The sequence below is a fragment of the Temnothorax nylanderi genome, unplaced genomic scaffold, assembly GCF_030848795.1.
Source record: "Temnothorax nylanderi isolate EJ_2023f unplaced genomic scaffold, tnyl_v1.0 TNYL_tig0323_pilon, whole genome shotgun sequence".
NCBI lineage: Eukaryota > Metazoa > Arthropoda > Insecta > Hymenoptera > Formicidae > Temnothorax > Temnothorax nylanderi.
In genome coordinates this window covers 60,910-78,533 of record NW_027249385.1, presented here as the reverse complement: position 1 = coordinate 78,533, position 17,624 = coordinate 60,910, and the positions used below count along the sequence as shown (strand labels likewise).

At 33.8% G+C, this 17,624-nt stretch overlaps 2 protein-coding genes and 2 pseudogenes across 2 annotated transcripts; 2 read left to right on the top strand and 2 right to left on the bottom strand.

Annotated features, from left to right (window-relative positions):
* Window positions 1-1,476: 1,476 nt before the first annotated feature.
* LOC139781235 (uncharacterized) lies at window positions 1,477-8,990 on the bottom strand (annotated as a pseudogene).
* Window positions 8,978-10,917, top strand: LOC139781228 (uncharacterized; annotated as a pseudogene).
* Window positions 10,918-13,370: 2,453 nt separating this feature from the next.
* On the top strand, window positions 13,371-15,563 carry LOC139781222 (uncharacterized). The gene is made up of 4 exons (XM_071720055.1): window positions 13,371-13,570; window positions 13,709-14,038; window positions 14,128-14,359; window positions 14,785-15,563. Exons 2-4 carry the CDS (start codon window positions 13,713-13,715, stop codon window positions 15,484-15,486), a joined length of 1,260 nt encoding a protein of 419 aa, XP_071576156.1. The 5' UTR covers window positions 13,371-13,570; window positions 13,709-13,712; the 3' UTR covers window positions 15,487-15,563.
* Window positions 15,533-17,234, bottom strand: LOC139781226 (uncharacterized). The gene is made up of 3 exons (XM_071720057.1): window positions 17,063-17,234; window positions 16,741-16,912; window positions 15,533-16,415 (listed from the first exon to the last, which is right to left on the bottom strand). Exons 1-3 carry the CDS (start codon window positions 17,232-17,234, stop codon window positions 16,121-16,123), a joined length of 639 nt encoding a protein of 212 aa, XP_071576158.1. The 3' UTR covers window positions 15,533-16,120.
* Window positions 17,235-17,624: the final 390 nt, after the last annotated feature.

The window sequence follows — 17,624 nt, the reverse complement described above, 5'->3', positions numbered from 1 at the left end:
TAGTAGAGGAAGCCGCGACAGCAGTGGCTGAACCCTTGGGGTTCGCGGCGTCCAAGGCTCTTATCCGAATCTGCAAGAAATCTTGAAGCTGGCGGAAGGTAGGAAACTCCGAGCTGGTTCGCAGCAACGCCTCCCAGAAGAGGCGTGATTGAGAATCAAGTTTCTCCACAATTACATGGACGGACCAGTCGTTCCAGTACGTCACTGGTCGGCCGAGCGACTCAAAGGAGCACTTTGCCTGAAGCGCGACACTGATTAGTTGTTTCAGATCCGCCGATGATGCCTTTGCCATGGCTGGACTGGAGAGGAAAACACGCATATGCGTACAAAGCAGAACTCTCCTGTTATCGTAACGAGAACTCAGCTCCGTCCACGCCATCTCGTACCCCTTGTCTGTCAGCTCCATGTTGGCGACAACTGCGGCCGTCTCACCGGTCAAGCTAGCCTTGAGATATTTCAATTTTTGAACGGGGGCCAGATCTGGCACTTCGTGGACGAGAGACCTGAACAGGTCGCCGAAACTCTCTCACACCAGTTGTTCTCCTGAGAACGTCGGCAAGCTTATTTTCGGCAACTGAATTTGTTTGATGAATGAAGACGAAGAGTCAGCTCTAGAAGGGGCCACATCATCTTTTATTAAGCCTGTAATCTTGGAATTAATAGCGATATAATTATCCTCTCCCAGATAGCCAAATGCAGAGAGTTTGCTGTCATGTTGCCAACAATCGTTACTGCAACTAATTTTGACAAACTCGGGCTAAGGTGAGACAGCATTGTGCTTGTCGGGTTGAACTCATATGAATTATATTTCTATTAACAGCAAATTGATTGCAACGTGACAGCATCAATTTGTGAGGGATTTGTGATAGCAACTTGACGACTGCTCGTGTTGTCAATTTGTTATCCGTGATTAACAGCATATTGACTGCAAATCGACGGCAACTTGAAGGCAACTTGTTATCATCGGTATACCATCCGCAGCTAACAGCACGTTAATAGCAACATGACAGCAACATATGTCAAATAATGAATGCTGCATGTGCTGATAAAATGCCAACAAAACGTGCTGACCAGCCTGTGCGCGTTGCTGCTGCGCACTGCAAATATTTCGAAATAACATCAACAATATTTAAGAGCTAAAAGAGAATAATAAACTTAGTATTTTTAAGACGAAACTTATGTCCAGAAATGTCATTTTTCTTTGCAAAATGACAATAAAATTAAATCAGAAGCATTTTTTAAACAAATTTCAAGACAACTACTGTTTCAAAAATGCTATAACAATACTCATTGTCATTTTGCAAAAAATATGACATTTTCTGACATGAGTTGCCATTTCAAAAAAACTTAGTTTATTATTCTCTATTAACTTTTAAACATTGTTGGTGTTGTTTCGAAATATCGCAAACGGTATTCCATAATGCTATTTTTAAATTTATTACATGTGTGATTTTTTAATAAATGTATAAACAAACATGTCATAATAGCAATTTATTTGTACAATCAGTATATTCTGATTGATATATCAAATGCATTATAAAAAAAATATATATTGCAAGTGATACGAGCATATAAATAAATGGTTTAAGTGTCGAATAGGTAGAATATAACGCTAAAAAAAAAAACAGTCGGGTCACTGGGACCCATAGTGACTGTGGAGGGCGATACGTCTATGGGCGATTTTAGAAATAATTATACAAGATACCCGATAATTTTGTAGAAAACTGAAGTATGAAGGTAGATTGGCTCAAACTGAAAGGAAAAGTCATGTACCATTTTGGAATAATCGCAATTATTATTAAGTAAAGAATTCAACTGTTTGAGCCAATGTACCTGCGAAAAGCTGTAGACCAGACTATATTGATACAAATATTTGCACGTCAAGAACCACGATTTGGACTTTATTGCCCTTCTCTTAGCTAGACTTATATCGAATTCTTGACATTTTATGTTGGGCCTTTCGTTTCTCTTTTGCACATGAACATTCAGTTATACAGGCGAAATCATAAACTAAATGTTGAGATATTCGGAACTTACATTTTTATGTATATATACGGTCTTATCCATAATTACTCGTCATATAATACTAATGACTAGACTTCATGTCGTGTTGCTATTTGTACTCGTCCAATGGTACCGCTTTATCTTTATCTTACATCACAATGTTTCTTTTTTTCCAGCAAATATGGAATTGGGGGAACAATTGTAAACTCGAAAACGTTCAAATAGCAACGTTCCGTTGCAGGTACAATCTATCTTTTCTGATTTTAACGACGTCCTGTATTTGCGTCGTTCGATAGTTAAAATATGAAAATTTGTGACATGCCATATGTGTTTTACACACCGACTAACAATTTTGCAATATCGATTATATAGCCATATATATGTATATATATTTGAATATAGAAACATCTATTACTTGTACAACGATTACAATGTACATTCACGATTGTTAGTATTATAACAGAATGTGAGATAGAATTGTGGTCTCAATAGAAAATCCTTTCTATTGAGAACCACGACAACCGTGAAGTTAATGTTTTATTAACGAGAGTTTCAACATTGTATAGTTTGTACCTGCTGATCGGTATGCTACACGAGTCCTGTCATTCAATTTTGTTTGAAAGTATCAGTCTTTATAATGATGATAAGTAGAAATGTTTACAGCAGAATCTGCAGATTATTTATCACATGGATAAAGACACCGTGAGATGTACGCTTGTATAGTACGTTCAACAGGCTTACGACATACGCCGCATATTTTTATATTTTTCGCAAACTGCACACGCCAATAAATAACTTAATATCAAAGAATCTCAGTTATGAACGCCATCATTCGGATCGTTCACGTTCGGATCGTTGTTTGCATTCTGCGGTTCGCCAAGTAAATAATTTTCCGCCTCGAGTCGCAATCGCTGACGTCGTCCTATTTCCTCCCTATTCATCCTTCTCGTTACATTTCGATTTCTTTGCTTTCCAAAACGTACCGCCTCTCCCACCTCTCGAAAAAATTCATCCCTCAATGGTGTTGGAAAATGCGAATTCATGCACACCGCATCTATAAATTAAACAGATAATACAAAAAGTAATTAAATCAGTATTTATTTGTATTCTAATTTAGTACTATACATGCATATATTTCATAAGTCGGAGTAACTTACCATATATTACTTTAATTAATTTGGTATCAAACAATGGAAGATTTCCCCGCTCCTCCCAAGCCGAATAATTTCGAATGGTTTCATCTGCCATTACTTCCTTCATGCAATATTTTATTGCATCATGTAAAGTAAACCCACCAATATAATGTAGATACTGGACCTGTAATAGAACAATATGAATTTTAATTTTACATAGTAATTTCATATATTTATTCAATTACTATATTTATAGTCGAGTTCTACTACTTATCAAAGTTTTTGAAAAACTTACGGCATTTTCGTACTCTTCCTGCGAAATATTATTAAATCTGTTACTTGTTGCACTGATTGTAGCGGAAATGAAGGTGGCTTTGGAGGCATGATATTTATCCGTTTATGTAATAATTTGTCTAACTTAGTGTTTATACTTCTGCAAAAAAAACATTATTATTTTACACGATTTTTCAATACAAATCATATCATCTTTCTTCTTATTTACAATTACTAATAATGGCTGAGTTCCGATATTTTCTGCCAGTAAAAATCTATAACATATGTGACACGAACTATATATTTTCAATACTGACAGTAAATATCGGAACGTAGCTACTATAGTAAATGCACAGATTAACTATATTAATTAATTATATTTTTTGTTTAGTCCCGCTATAAATGTAAAGCAGCCCTCTTGAACTCCATAAGTCCTCTATCAAATATGATCTCTATTTCCTCTTAAATTAGGTATTTGTTTCTTAAGAATAATGTGTGTGAGCGCGCGCGCGCGCATAATTTTTACCATATCTGTTATATGTAATGGTACAGATATGGTACAAATTATGCGCGCGCGCGCTCACACACATTATTCTTAAGAAACAAATAACAAGAATTACAATTAGCACTTCGTTAGATAATTCCTAAATAAAGCATTTACTCACTGATAATGTTCAGTCAATTCGTTGCGTAGGTCTCTGAAATGACAATTTAAAAGTATATGTTATATTTACATGAATACAATGGTAATTGTTTATTAATTAAGATAAATATGAAATAATTATGTAACACAAAAATCATTTTTTCAAATCAGCTTTTAACAGATGATACTATAAATAATGTATGTAATATAGACGTATGTAATTTGTTGCTCTGTTTATTATTTCTGCATTATTTAGTTTTATATTACATTAGCTTAAGCTGTCCGGCGTTGCCTGTCGAGGAATATACGTGAAAACACATTTTACTCCTTTTCACCCGTCAGGGGTAAAATTTCTAAAAAATCCCTTTTTAGGGGGTCACGTGCTTATGTCCATGGAAGAAATATACTCCCCAAATTTCATGTTTCTAGGTTTAGGGGTTTGGGCTGGGCGTTGATGAGTCAGTCAGTCAGTCAATCAATCAGTACATATATATATATATATATATATATATATATATATATATATATTAATTACATTTGTTACATTATGCTATTTATTGTAACCGTTACTGAAAACCTTTGACAACAAAAATAATAATATCAGTATCATCTGATGAAAGCTGATAGAAATTTTTTTTCTAAAAAAGAATCAACTTACTGAAACTCTTCCTTTGAGACAACATTGCTTAACTTTTCGTGCAGGCGCCTAATATCAATTTTTTAAAATATATACATTATAATACTTATATTGAAAGATGTAAATATATATAATTGCATGCTTCGCATATTATGTGTGATAGCTACGTACCTTATTTCTGTATCTCGTGACCCATTATCGCTGTGACCCATTGTTGCTGTGACATTGTTTGAATGAATACGTCCATCAGGTATTAATGGAATAGGATTCTGTTGATTTATAGTTGCTGCAACACAAGGACTTTGTTGGGAAAGTCCATATATTGCTTGACCTGCATGTGGGGTCGTTATTGTAGCGGCCGGATGATAGTATGTCTCATTTCGTGGATTTAAAGATCCATACAATGAAGTATTTGGAAGATAATTGTCCTAAAAAATATAATATCCATGCACATGTGGACTTGAGCTAAAGTGAGGAATAGTAGAATTATTCTCAGTCATAGTTACATTGAAACCTGATGTAGACTTCAGTGGTAACAAATCGGTGTATGTTTTTTTGTTTTGAGGTACTGAATACTGTTCAGTACTTCCATTGACATTTGGTGGACCATAAAACGGCGCCACTGCATTACTCAATGGAATTGGACAATTATTAATCATAGAAGGAGAGCATATTGACTATGGGTAGCAGCAGCTTCGTTTTCTTTATTAGTGTCTAATATATTTCTTATATGATTAATATCATTTTAACGTTAATAGTCTGATTAAGATTATCATTTCGACTTGCGTTAATTTTTTCTATTTCTGACGATGAAGTATTTGCGTATTTTCTAGGCGGTATGATTTGGCGAGACGGATGACCTAAGCTGCAAATAAAATTGTTTATTATTATCTTAAACAATTGTATAAACGATTACTTATTTTTAATAGCAAACATTCAAGCATATCCCAGTAAAAACAACCTAAAAATGATGTCGAAGTGACATCAAATTGATGAGGAGTATACATGTTAAAATGAGTGATCAAAATGATGGCAATATAACTGTATAACGTCCCATATCATGATAGTGATTTGGACTGTCATTTTGACGTCTGTTTGACGTCAAGATGACAGTCACCCTGTACAGGAATATAAATGCACGATTTAAATTAATTATAATAAACAAGAGCAAAATAAGGACAAAATATATTATTAAATATATTATATTACACACGGTACAACAGTTCATAGAAGGGTTAACATTATTATAAATATACATTAAAAAAAAAACAATAATAAGGAGCTACGAGTTATCACTTTTGGTTACTTAATACGTTAACCAAAGGATTATACGCGTCATATTATGATAATATTTTTGTATTACGAGTCGCAATAAAGCCTTAAGAATCAGAATGACGAAACATTTCACCTTTTATTTTGTCAATAAGTGCCTGATGTCTCAGGAAACTCCACATCCTAAAAACCTTTAAAAAGATTATATTTATTATATATAACATAAAAAAGTAATAATAAATAAAATATTATACCTTCAGGTGTATTCGGTCGCTCATATTTGTATCGATGTCGCGAGCATTGATTTATCCGTTTTTTAAAATCTTCTTCTGACAATGGCAACATTTTATAATACTAAAAATCAAATATCATGAATTACTTTTTTATAAGAAAAATATTTATATTTATTTATTTATATTTCTTTTTTTCATATCTCATATTAGGTACTATACTGTTAATATTGCATTACTTCTCTGCATTCCCAGCAATCCCAGCCGTTCAACTTTGCTCTGTCAGCTTTACATCGCGTGTTAAGTTGCTTTGAAATGTTCTTTCTTTTTGACCGTCTATAAATAATGTTTTCATTAAATATATAAAAGCAATTTATATTACTACAATTATCAAGTGATATTTACACATTAAACTTATCCAATAACGTGTTTTTTTAGGTGGCTTGTTTTCTGTGTCATCCAAATTGAAATGATCCATTTCATTTCTATTTGCAGTTTGTTCTGCAGGCAAATAAAAAGTTTCGTCTTCGCAAACAAAGTCATTTATATTTCGAGCTTCAATACATTTTTTAATTTGAATATCGGTCACGTTATGCGTTTTGATTGGTGAAAGATAACTTATGTTAACTTTATCTTTCAATGTAACATTTTCCATTTGCGTAGAAGTATGTTTAGGCGAAGGACATGACCCAAAATCTATACGCTTTATAGGAATTTTCCTCTTAAGTTTTAAAAGCTCATTAATTTTTGACGCAACAGTTTTTTCCGTAGGAGTGACTTATATCACATCATCATCGGAAATTTCACTATTGTTATTCACTAGTGTTGTAGCGGTCTTATGTTTGTTCACACTTGAGGACAGTTCCAGTTCTTCATTATTTTTGACTGGATAAAATGCAAATCGAGATCTCTTCCTTCGATGTGGTGTTATAGACAACATCGAAGGACTTTGTGGCTGATTATTTTTGTCGTTATTTTTGTGCGTATCGGAATTAAAATTAGTAGGACTTATATTCATTGTATGTAACTTCAACATATCCAATGTATCCAATTCCAATAATGGGATACTGTTGCTTTCTTGTACATTAGCGTCATTGTTGAAATGTTGTGACATTGCTTCATCCTTTGTTTTCGTACAAGGACTATTAACTGTCATTGGGGATGGAAACTGGCTACAAAATCACATATACATATATAATAATTAAGCAATAAATTAAAATATGTTTACACACATAAATATAATACCGAATTTTACTTGTATTCTAGAAGGTCGATTATGTATTTTAAAACTTAGTGAAAATTACAAAAGTGAACGAATTCACCAGATGTAAACCAATGAAATTATAAATATTCTAATAAATTCGCTCACTTTTGTCATTTTCATCAAGTTTTGAAGTACACAATCGACTCCCAGGTAGAACAGAGAAAGTCATGGTAAACAACGGTTTTGACGTCATATTGACATTAGACCTGTTCGTTTTCGCTGCACTTCTGAACTAGTGCTAACTAGTGCTTAAGTTACAATGAAACAAATATATTTTCTTTTATTCTAACTTATTGCACTAGTTCACTAATAAAATTTTCTTTCTCACTTTTACCAAACTTCAAATAGTATATTTGTATTTCATTTTAAGTACAACGAGTGTACATTAGTATTCAGCTATACAGAACAGACTTAATTATTTATTATCAGTAGGTTCAGCTCTGTTCTCTTTAGCTGAACTTTTTACATTGTTCATCTTTCCTTTTTCTCTCTCCAGGTTGGAAAGAAAAATAAGTAAAGATTAACGGTGCAAGAAGTTCAACTAAGACTGCGTTTGGAAACTTCACTCGAGTGCACACCAGCATCGTTTTATGTTTATTACTTACTAAAAATTGAATAAGGACAGAAGCTGGTGTGTACCTGAGAGAAGTTTCCGAACACAGCCTAAAAAGAACAGAGCTTATATTAAGAAGACAGGGCGACAAATTGAAAGTATTTTGTCATTAAGTTATCGTGTCAAAAACATATAGCACACGTTTTTGAAAATAGTTAATGTATGAAAAGTAAATTATACTATAAAAGTAAAAGCACAAGATATAACAAGGTAACAAAGTAATGTATTTGCAGAACAATAGAGTACTAATAAACTAACCTTCGCTACAGAGTAGCACCCGTAGCGAATCGTTTGACCACATAACGATTGGATACCGTTTAAGTGGACACGCTCAGTTGGACCCGCACAATATTGGACACCATACATCTTTATCATTGTACGGTTACGTATCATTTGCAGGATAATATTTGCTGATATTTGTGTATAGACAGTATACATGTAAGGCTACCGTTCCTCCCCCGCAGGCACGGGTGGGTGTGAGTAGATCTCAGTTCGCGTGATAAGTTGAAAACCCATGTGGAACCGCGCAATTGTGCGGTGTCTAAGGCTGTGTTCCGATATTCACTGTCAGTACTGAAAATCTGTAGTGTACGTCACGTAAACTTGCAGTGAATATCGGAATGCAGCCTAATTATGCGGTGTCCAATATATACGTGTCGAATTGAGCGTGTCCAGTTGAACGGTGTCCTAATATTGTTACGTGTCCAAACGGGGTACGCCTGTGGATAAACATAGGTCGAGCTCATACAGTACGTCCTCGAAATTTGTGATAAAAATTCATTTTTTGTACAATTATTTGCGAATAAATTATTTTATAAATAATTTTTTTTCTCATCTTATATATATATATATATACACAAAGTCTACAAATTTATTATCTTTCAAGTGTTTTTCGACATTGCAGTGAAATGAGTCCCTTTAAAAAACAAAACTTCAAAACCTCACGTGACCAAAAACCGATTTTTAAGTTATTACCGCGTCAACGTTTACGGAGATTAAATTTATTGCGGCAGAACAATCAAAAGGATCGCAACATACGACTGGATAACTCAGTGATAGATGCGAATAACTCTCATGTTAGTGTAGTCCCAGTGTCTGAATACCATTGTTCGTTTGATCAAATATCTCATGTCAGCGAACATAGTGAAATTTCTTCTGTAGGCTCAATAAATGTCAGGAGTTGTAGTTCCCTCTACCTTGAAAGGAACATTTCACCTGCAACATTTCAATCTAATGAAGATGATTGCGATTTAGATGCAGGCGTGAATACTTTTTGTGAATCTCTTGCGACAGCTTTCGGACGAGGAAATCTTACACACACTCAGGGAAATATAATTTTAGAGACATTACGATCCTTACCGTGTTTCTCGTATCTTCCGAAAGATTCACGAACATTATTAAACACTCCACGCAAAGGCCCTATTATTTCTATAGTTGAACCTGGAGAATATTTGCACATAGGATTTGCTAAAGCTCTTATCAGAATTTTGCAAAGAACATCACCGAACTTAATTCCAGATGTAATAAAAGTAGATTGGAGTACTGATGGTGCCAGATTAAATAAGTCGGGTAATATGCAAATTTGGCCGATTCAATGTTCTATAGCTAACATCGCTAATTCCAAACCTGAAGTTGTAGGCATCTATAAAGGGCCAAAGAAACCACTAAACATTAATATATTTTTTAATCAATTTATTGATGATGTTCTTGACAGTTATTGACAGTGGTGGTATTTTATTTCTAAAAAAAAAATACCTGTGGAATTACGAGCCTTTATTGCAGATGCACCTGCACGTTCTTGGGTACTGAATCATTTTGGACATACTTCCAGTAATCCATGTTCTAAATGTCGAGTTACTGGTACTCGATGCGAGAATCAAATGGTTTTCATGGGCATAAATCATCGCTTGCGAACAGATGATGAATACATTAAGTTAGACGATGAAGATCATCACAAGGGGCCGACTCCACTATCTCGTTTACCAATGGGTCTAGTTTCGCAAGTGCCCTTTGAGTATATGCACTCGATTTGTATAGGTGCCGTCAAAAAACTATTGACTGCATGGATTACTGGAAAGTATGGAAAAAAATGAAATTATCTGGTCGAAATCAAGATAAAATTTCAAACCGACTTCAACGTATTGAACGGTATTGTCCGCGAGAATTTGCGAGAAAGCCAAGATCATTGGCCGATTATAAAGATTATAAGGCAACTGAAGGTGGTCAATTTGTTTTGTACACTGGACCAGTCGTTTTACAAGGTGTTATGGAAAAACAAGGTTACATGCATTTTTTACTTTTTCATGCGGCGATACATGCATTGTGTCACTCACCGATTTCGCAAACATTGTTGCTTTTTGCCAAGCTTGCTTTTGAAAAATTTGTTGAAAAATGTCCTCAATTGTATAAAAGCACTTTTCTCTCGTACAACATTCATGCATTGTTACATTTAACAACAGATGTTGAACGCCTAGGACCTCTGGACTCTTTCTCAGCTTTTCCGTATGAAAATAATATAACGTTCTTCAGGAAATATTATAGAAAACCTCATCGTCCTCTGCAACAATTTTTCTATAGAGAAGCTGAGAAAGAAGAACGAGAGAAATTAAAACCTTTAATTGATACCGATAACATTAAATGTTTTGGAAGACACGACGAAGGTCCTTTATCTTTAGAATTTTTAATGCATGGTTCTCAATGTAAAAAATTGAAGACTAGGAGCATGTTTATAAGTGTTGATTCTTTAAGCGATAGATGCTGTATTCTTCGTGATTTGTCAGTGTGCCTTATATACAACATTTTAGAAGTTAATAATTTACAGAATAATAACTTCTCTTTTCGCCAGTGATAGAATAACAATTAAAGTAACTTAAATCGACTGTAACTGGCAATATATAACGTCTTTCCGATATGAACATAGAAAAAACTGTAAGCCAACTCACTTTGTCGGATTCACACAGCACTTTTTTCGGATCAAATCGAGGCAATAAAATTTTAAACTATTCAACTTAGAAATTACATCAACTGACCAAAAGTGATGGTCGAAATTAATAATGTCTCGATTTGATCCGAAAAAAGTGCTGTGTGAATCCGACAAAGTGAGTTGGCTCACAGTTTTTTCTATGTTCATATCGGAAAGACGTTATATATTGCCAGTTACAGTCGATTTAAGTTACTTTAATTAATAATTTACATTATTGGTACTAAAAAAATTTGAGATAGTCGAAGATTTTTATGATGTTGGTATCCCCTCTTCACTCATCGGTATTTTCCAATGTTCCGTTCTAAGTAACAATTTCAATGTTGTATCTATTAATGAAGTGAAAGCTAAATGTTACTTGATGCCATGCTGGACAAATAATGACAATGATGAAGGTTCAGATTCTAGTACTATTGAGGCCGATGAGCCTATCGCAGGGAAATACATTGTTTCAGTTCTTTTATAGTCACAATACTTACCATATTTTTACATATTACCACATTCATTACACGACGATGCAATTCGAACACCTTTTATAAATTTAGTTTGTAAGAGAAGAACTAATGTAAGCCTTAACAAAATCTTATTAAAAATGTAATAGTATGTGTAAAAATGTAAGTTAGTGGAAGAGTAGTACATTACGATTATTTTATTGGTATATTGTCTGAGTTCCATATATTCAAAGGTCTGTACTGATTGAGGATTAATTCGGGAAACATAGATTCCTAATCGAAAGTTGTTCTTTCTTTACCCCTCTATACGATCCTTAAGGGGTAACGCCACTCTAGAGTCCCAAAAAAGCCAATTTTTGATAATTTTTTTCAGAAATACAATAATCATAAATTAAAATCGGTTTAATTCTATTTATTATCTATATATTAAAGTATTAAAAAAATTTTTATTAATTTTTTATTGACAAAATGGCGGCGCCAGAGCCATTGATCCAAAGTGCCTTTTTGCGGAAGTCGTCCAACGGGCGGAATCAAGGCTCCTATAATTTCTGAGCTGGAACAAAAATTCAAAGATTTTTGAAAAATATATAAGATTTTCTATAGAAGTACCTATGGGAATTGCGAAATATCATTTTTTGTAAGAATGGTGCATGCAGAGATGCCAATGGTGCTGTTTTGCCCGCTGTCTGCGCGCCTGGTGGGGGTCACGCACACACCTGACGGAGCCGTGTACGTGTGCGCTGGGCGCTCGGCGGCGGCTCGGCCAGCTTCGGGCGGGTAGAAGAGTGCAGACATACACTCGGATGTCTCGTTCTTCCGCGAGTCGTAGCGTAGCCATAGCCGGTTCATCGAAAGTCGTATGCGTTAGCGCGTCGGCTGACTTGGCTCGTCTATTATGTCTCGCGTATCCCTTCTGATGTTGATTTATGAATAAAATATATTTTATGACATTGCAGATGAATAAAATATCCCTTCCCACACTAGGCGCGATACACTGTGTCTCTTAATTATTTAAAAGTAATGAAAAAATCATTTATGTAATTAATAAATTTTACTAACAAAAAATGTTAGTAAAATTTATTAATTACATAAATGATGTCTAATGAAATTATTCAATTATATTATCTTTATTCTGAAAATAACCTATATAAATTAAGTAAAGAAATAAAAAACAGAAAAAGCGTAAATAATAGAAATCCACTCTTGGCCAATATGTACGCTTTCTTCTAAAAAAAATCTTGTTATTAATTTAGAAAGATGACTTCTGTTTGCAATTCTTACATTTTTTTAAATAAAAATATATTACTGTACATCATCAGCACACTGCGTAATTTATATTTTCTCTTTACCATATACGATTATATATTTTTAATCCATTTATTTTAATAAATATCTATACATATTGTTGGAATACATTTGCTGACTTAATATGACTCATAAAAATGTAAAATTAAACGATGACTTTCAGTTTTTATTTTATATTTGCGGTTTATTATTAGTAATAAATCAATAAAGAAATGGAAAGTTTTAAAATATTTATTTTTCTTACAATTATTTGATATCTATTTATAAAATGTGTAATTTTATGCTCGTAATCTTGCACTTTTTATTATCAAATTTTTCAATATGTTATCAGCAATCTTTATAATCTATAAATGCATATTTTGGTGTAATAACATGGTGTCTTTTCATAATAATTTCTGAAAGCTGTACTTTGGATTATCTTAAAAATGAGAACTGACTATATTAATACTAGCCTAATTCATATTTATTATAACACCTCTATTTCACTATATTAATTATATGATGTTTTAAATTGACCTCTTCAATCGAATTATTATTTGTTCACTCTCAACATGCTTTGCGTTATGGTGCGTTCCCACTGTACGCGTCGCGCGTCGCGTCGCGCGACGCGTCACGACGCAACGCTACGAAAGACGAAAAACAGCGTCAATTGTATTCTCACTGAACGCGTCGCGTCATATAAACGCACGGGCAGAACATAACCCATAAGAGAAATAAAAGTCGCGTTTGAAGAATTAACTACACAGCTTTAATTGAATTAGAGTGTAAGTATATTATGAAATATCTGAAATAAATTTAATTCATATTCAATCTTTTTTAGGTTACATATTATTAACTATCGCATTATTAATGGGTATTTTTACTCCAATTATTCAATATTTTTATTTATATTGTGTTTGTAGAATTATGGAAGCTTATCGAAGGAAATGGCAGAAAAAAGTTATGGATATGATGATACTTCATAAAAGAATACAACGTTTTGAGAAGGAACACCAAAATATTCGTCGATTCTGGATACGTCCCATACTTTATACTAGAAAAACACACGGAAACTGGGAACACTTAATTAATGAACTACGATTATATGATCATGAAACTTACTTCAATTTTATGCGAATGACACCACAGACTTTTGAAGAAATTCTTTCATTAATTGGACCACAACTTATGAAACAGACAACAAATTTTCGAGAGCCAATTAGTGCAGAAGCTCGCTTGGCTTTAACGATACGGTAAATTAAAAATTTAGGATGATTAGCTAGTAAAATGGTTTTACAGTGGACAAGGTATAAATAAATAACTACTTACGAAATTTTTACAGATACTTAGCTACTGGAGATTCTCTGAAGTCAACGGCTTTAGCCTTCCGAATTGGGATATCTACTACATCGAAAATAATTCGAGAGACATGTAAACTCATATGGCTTAACATGCAACATACATTCTTTACTCCTTCTCAAGAAAATTGGCTATACGTTGAGGAAAAATTTGCACAACGCTGGAACTTTCCACACTGTGTTGGTGCATTGGATGGAAAACATGTTGTCATTATGGTAAGTATATTTCTTCATAAGCAATGAGTCAAGATGTTACATTGAGTCGTATTAAAATTAATTGCCCTTATGAAAATTATGTTTAACTTTTATATCCCAAATTTATATTCTCATTCAAAATACTTTAAGTAAAAAAAATAAAATAAATACCTTAAAAATAAATATTTGAAGGAACGTGTGTTAGAGCTATCCTTACCTAGCTTAAATTCCAGTTTTTATTCTGCCATTTAAATTTATTTATTATATCTGACATAAAAACAAAATTATATATTGGTGTGAATTAATTAGATAATTGGTACAAATTAATTTAATTCTCGGGAATTTACAAATTGGAGCACTGTATTTGATAGCTGAATAACTGAAAAATTTCACAAATTAACACATTTACAAATATTTTATAGATAATAAAATTTTTACCTTTTAAGGCTCCAGCGAATTCTGGATCAACATTTTACAACTACAAAGGACAGCACAGCATCGTTCTCATGGCCTTGGTATCGGGAGATTATAAGTTTCTGATGGTGGATATAGGAGCTCAAGGTCGTCATAGTGATGGAGGTATCTTCAAAAACTCCGAAATGGGTCGTCGATTTAGTGCAGGCCTAATGAACTTGCCTTCTCTAAATATTATTGACCCAGCACACTCGTACGCATTTCCATATGTAATCGTCGGAGATGAAGCTTTTCAGCTGAACACCTTTACTATGAGGCCGTACCCAGGACGAAACATTACTCCAGAAAAACGAATTTTCAACTACAGATTGTCCAGGGCACGAAGAGTAGTTGAGAATGCATTCGGTATCATGACAGCACGATGGAGAATCTACCATAAGCCTATGAACACATCACTAGCTACAACCGAATCAATTGTACAAGCTACTGTTTGCTTGCACAATTTTATGATGACAAGGGATTGCTACTGTAACAACAACTTTGCAGATCATATGGATTGTCATGGTATCATAGCGAACGGTGCGTGGCGAGAAAATATACCATTAGCAGGTGCAATTGAGGATTATCATGGTGCCCGTGCAACTAATTATTCAAGACAAGCATCTGAGATCAGAGATCGATTTGCCGACTATTTTATGACCGAAGGAGCTGTACCCTGGCAATGGCAAATATAGCAAACAAAATTATATAATTGTAAATACGGGCAATAATCTTGTAACATTTATACGTATTAAAGTTTATTTTGAACATATTTTTATACAGTCTTAAATTTCAGTTTCTTTCAAAACTGTTTTGTACTCTGATGCATTATCACAGTCGTAGAAGAGTATAAAAATGTAACAATTACATATTTAGTATAAAATATACACGTACACTATAGAATATACATAACTTTCAATAATCTATAGAGTAACATATCTAATACAGTAAGGTTATTATCATAGAAAAAAATAAAAAAAATGCTATGTAAGTGTTTGTACTCTAAGGCCGGCTTCACACCTTAGCAGAAAAACAGAAAAGCAGAAGCAAATCAGAACTCTCACTCATAGTAAGCAGTATGTATTGGTATATACTATTACATACCGCTTACTATGAGTGAGAATTCTGATTGGGTTCTGCTTTCCTGCTTCCTGCTTTTCTGCTAAGGTGTGAAGTCCGCCTAATACATGATCACAGTCGTAGAAAAGTAGAAAAATTAAAAAATAAAAAGTAGAAAAAATAAAAAAAAGAATAAATGCTATATAAAAATATATAAAAGGTTCGTTTGGCTTGTTTGTTATAAACTAAAGTAAGGTAAGGTCTTTTTCGTTATAAAGCTAACTCATCCTGAGCCTCTATCAGAGACATCGTTATTCTTCGTATCAACTTTGTCGCAGCTTGTTTTGGGAGTGCTCTCATTTCATTTTCTAAATAAAGAAGAAAAGACCCAATCCGATCGGGTATAGTTGGATCCATTTGTTTCTTACAGAAATTTTCAAATTGCTCTGATAAAGGTTTGGTATGTTGGGGACTCTTAAGTCTTTTTCCTTTGGAAGAACAGCTTGCCTCCGATGCTTCTACTTCAGCACTGGGACGTTTATTTTTCGAGAGGCTGCTTATGGTCCTATAATTAAAAAATATACATAGTGTACGTACATTTTTCATTTATTTTGCTTTCTCTCAGGAAAGATTTTTCAAGAAGTTAGTCAAAGTTGTGTAAATATTTAAACGTTACTAATAATCTAGAAAGATAAGTTTTTGACATAAGATAACACATAGATAACTCTCAGACACTATACTTTGTAATTTTCAGACACAAACATTGTAATTTTCCCAGATTTATTTTTTACATTGAGGTCTTTGTAAAGTAAAGAAAATTACGAAAAAGCAATGTACAAATTACAATTGTACCCTTTTCTATGATTGTATACGGTAATTAAGGGACTTACGATCTATATTCTACACTGGGACGGAGGAATTCCAACTGCGTAAAATATTTCCAATTGGTTTTGTTCATTGTGGCACTGCCACTGCGTTTTGAATTTGTTTCCTCTGTGAGTAATTTTACGAAACGATCTCTTAAGGATTTGAATGTTTTCTGACTCCACCCAGTCTGCACACCTGAAAATGATATTACGATATTCACTGATAGTATATATGTATAACCAACCCCTATTCTATTTGCCGAAAGTGTGAAATCAATTTCTTAAGACATGATTAAGAAGTGATATTTATGTACATCTACTGCGTAAAGAGCTGAATTTTACTTACCTAAAGCTATATCGACTTCTTGCCACAATTCAAGATGCCAATGGTGCTGTTTTTGCCCGCTGCCTGCGCGCCTGGTGGGGGACACGCACACACCTGACGGAGCCGTGTACGTGTGCGCTGGGCGCTCGGCGGCGGCTCGGCCAGCTTCGGGCGGGTAGAAGAGTGCAGACATACACTCGGATGTCTCGTTCTTCCGCGAGTCGTAGCGTAGCCATAGCCGGTTCATCGAAAGTCGTATGCGTTAGCGCGTCGGCTGACTTGGCTCGTCTATTATGTCTCGCGTATCCCTTCTGATGTTGATTTATGAATAAAATATATTTTATGACATTGCAGATGAATAAAATATCCCTTCCCACACTAGGCGCGATACACTGTGTCTCTTAATTATTTAAAAGTAATGAAAAAATCATTTATGTAATTAATAAATTTTACTAACAAAAAATGTTAGTAAAATTTATTAATTACATAAATGATGTCTAATGAAATTATTCAAATTATATTATCTTTATTCTGAAAATAACCTATATAAATTAAGTAAAGAAATAAAAAACAGAAAAAGCGT

Excerpts from the sequence above, each read along its gene's own strand:
- LOC139781226 (XM_071720057.1), bottom strand. The coding sequence starts at position 17,234 with ATGTCTGCACTCTTCTACCCGCCCGAAGCTGGCCGAGCCGCCGCCGAG. Across the intron at positions 16,913-17,062 it reads AGAAGTCGATATAGCTTTAG|GTGTGCAGACTGGGTGGAGT; the intron begins GTAAGTAAAATT and ends TATCATTTTCAG. Across the intron at positions 16,416-16,740 it reads CCCAGTGTAGAATATAGATC|GACCATAAGCAGCCTCTCGA; the intron begins GTAAGTCCCTTA and ends TTTTAATTATAG.
- LOC139781222 (XM_071720055.1), top strand. The coding sequence starts at position 13,713 with ATGGAAGCTTATCGAAGGAAATGGCAGAAAAAAGTTATGGATATGATG. Across the intron at positions 14,039-14,127 it reads CGCTTGGCTTTAACGATACG|ATACTTAGCTACTGGAGATT; the intron begins GTAAATTAAAAA and ends AAATTTTTACAG. Across the intron at positions 14,360-14,784 it reads GAAAACATGTTGTCATTATG|GCTCCAGCGAATTCTGGATC; the intron begins GTAAGTATATTT and ends TTACCTTTTAAG.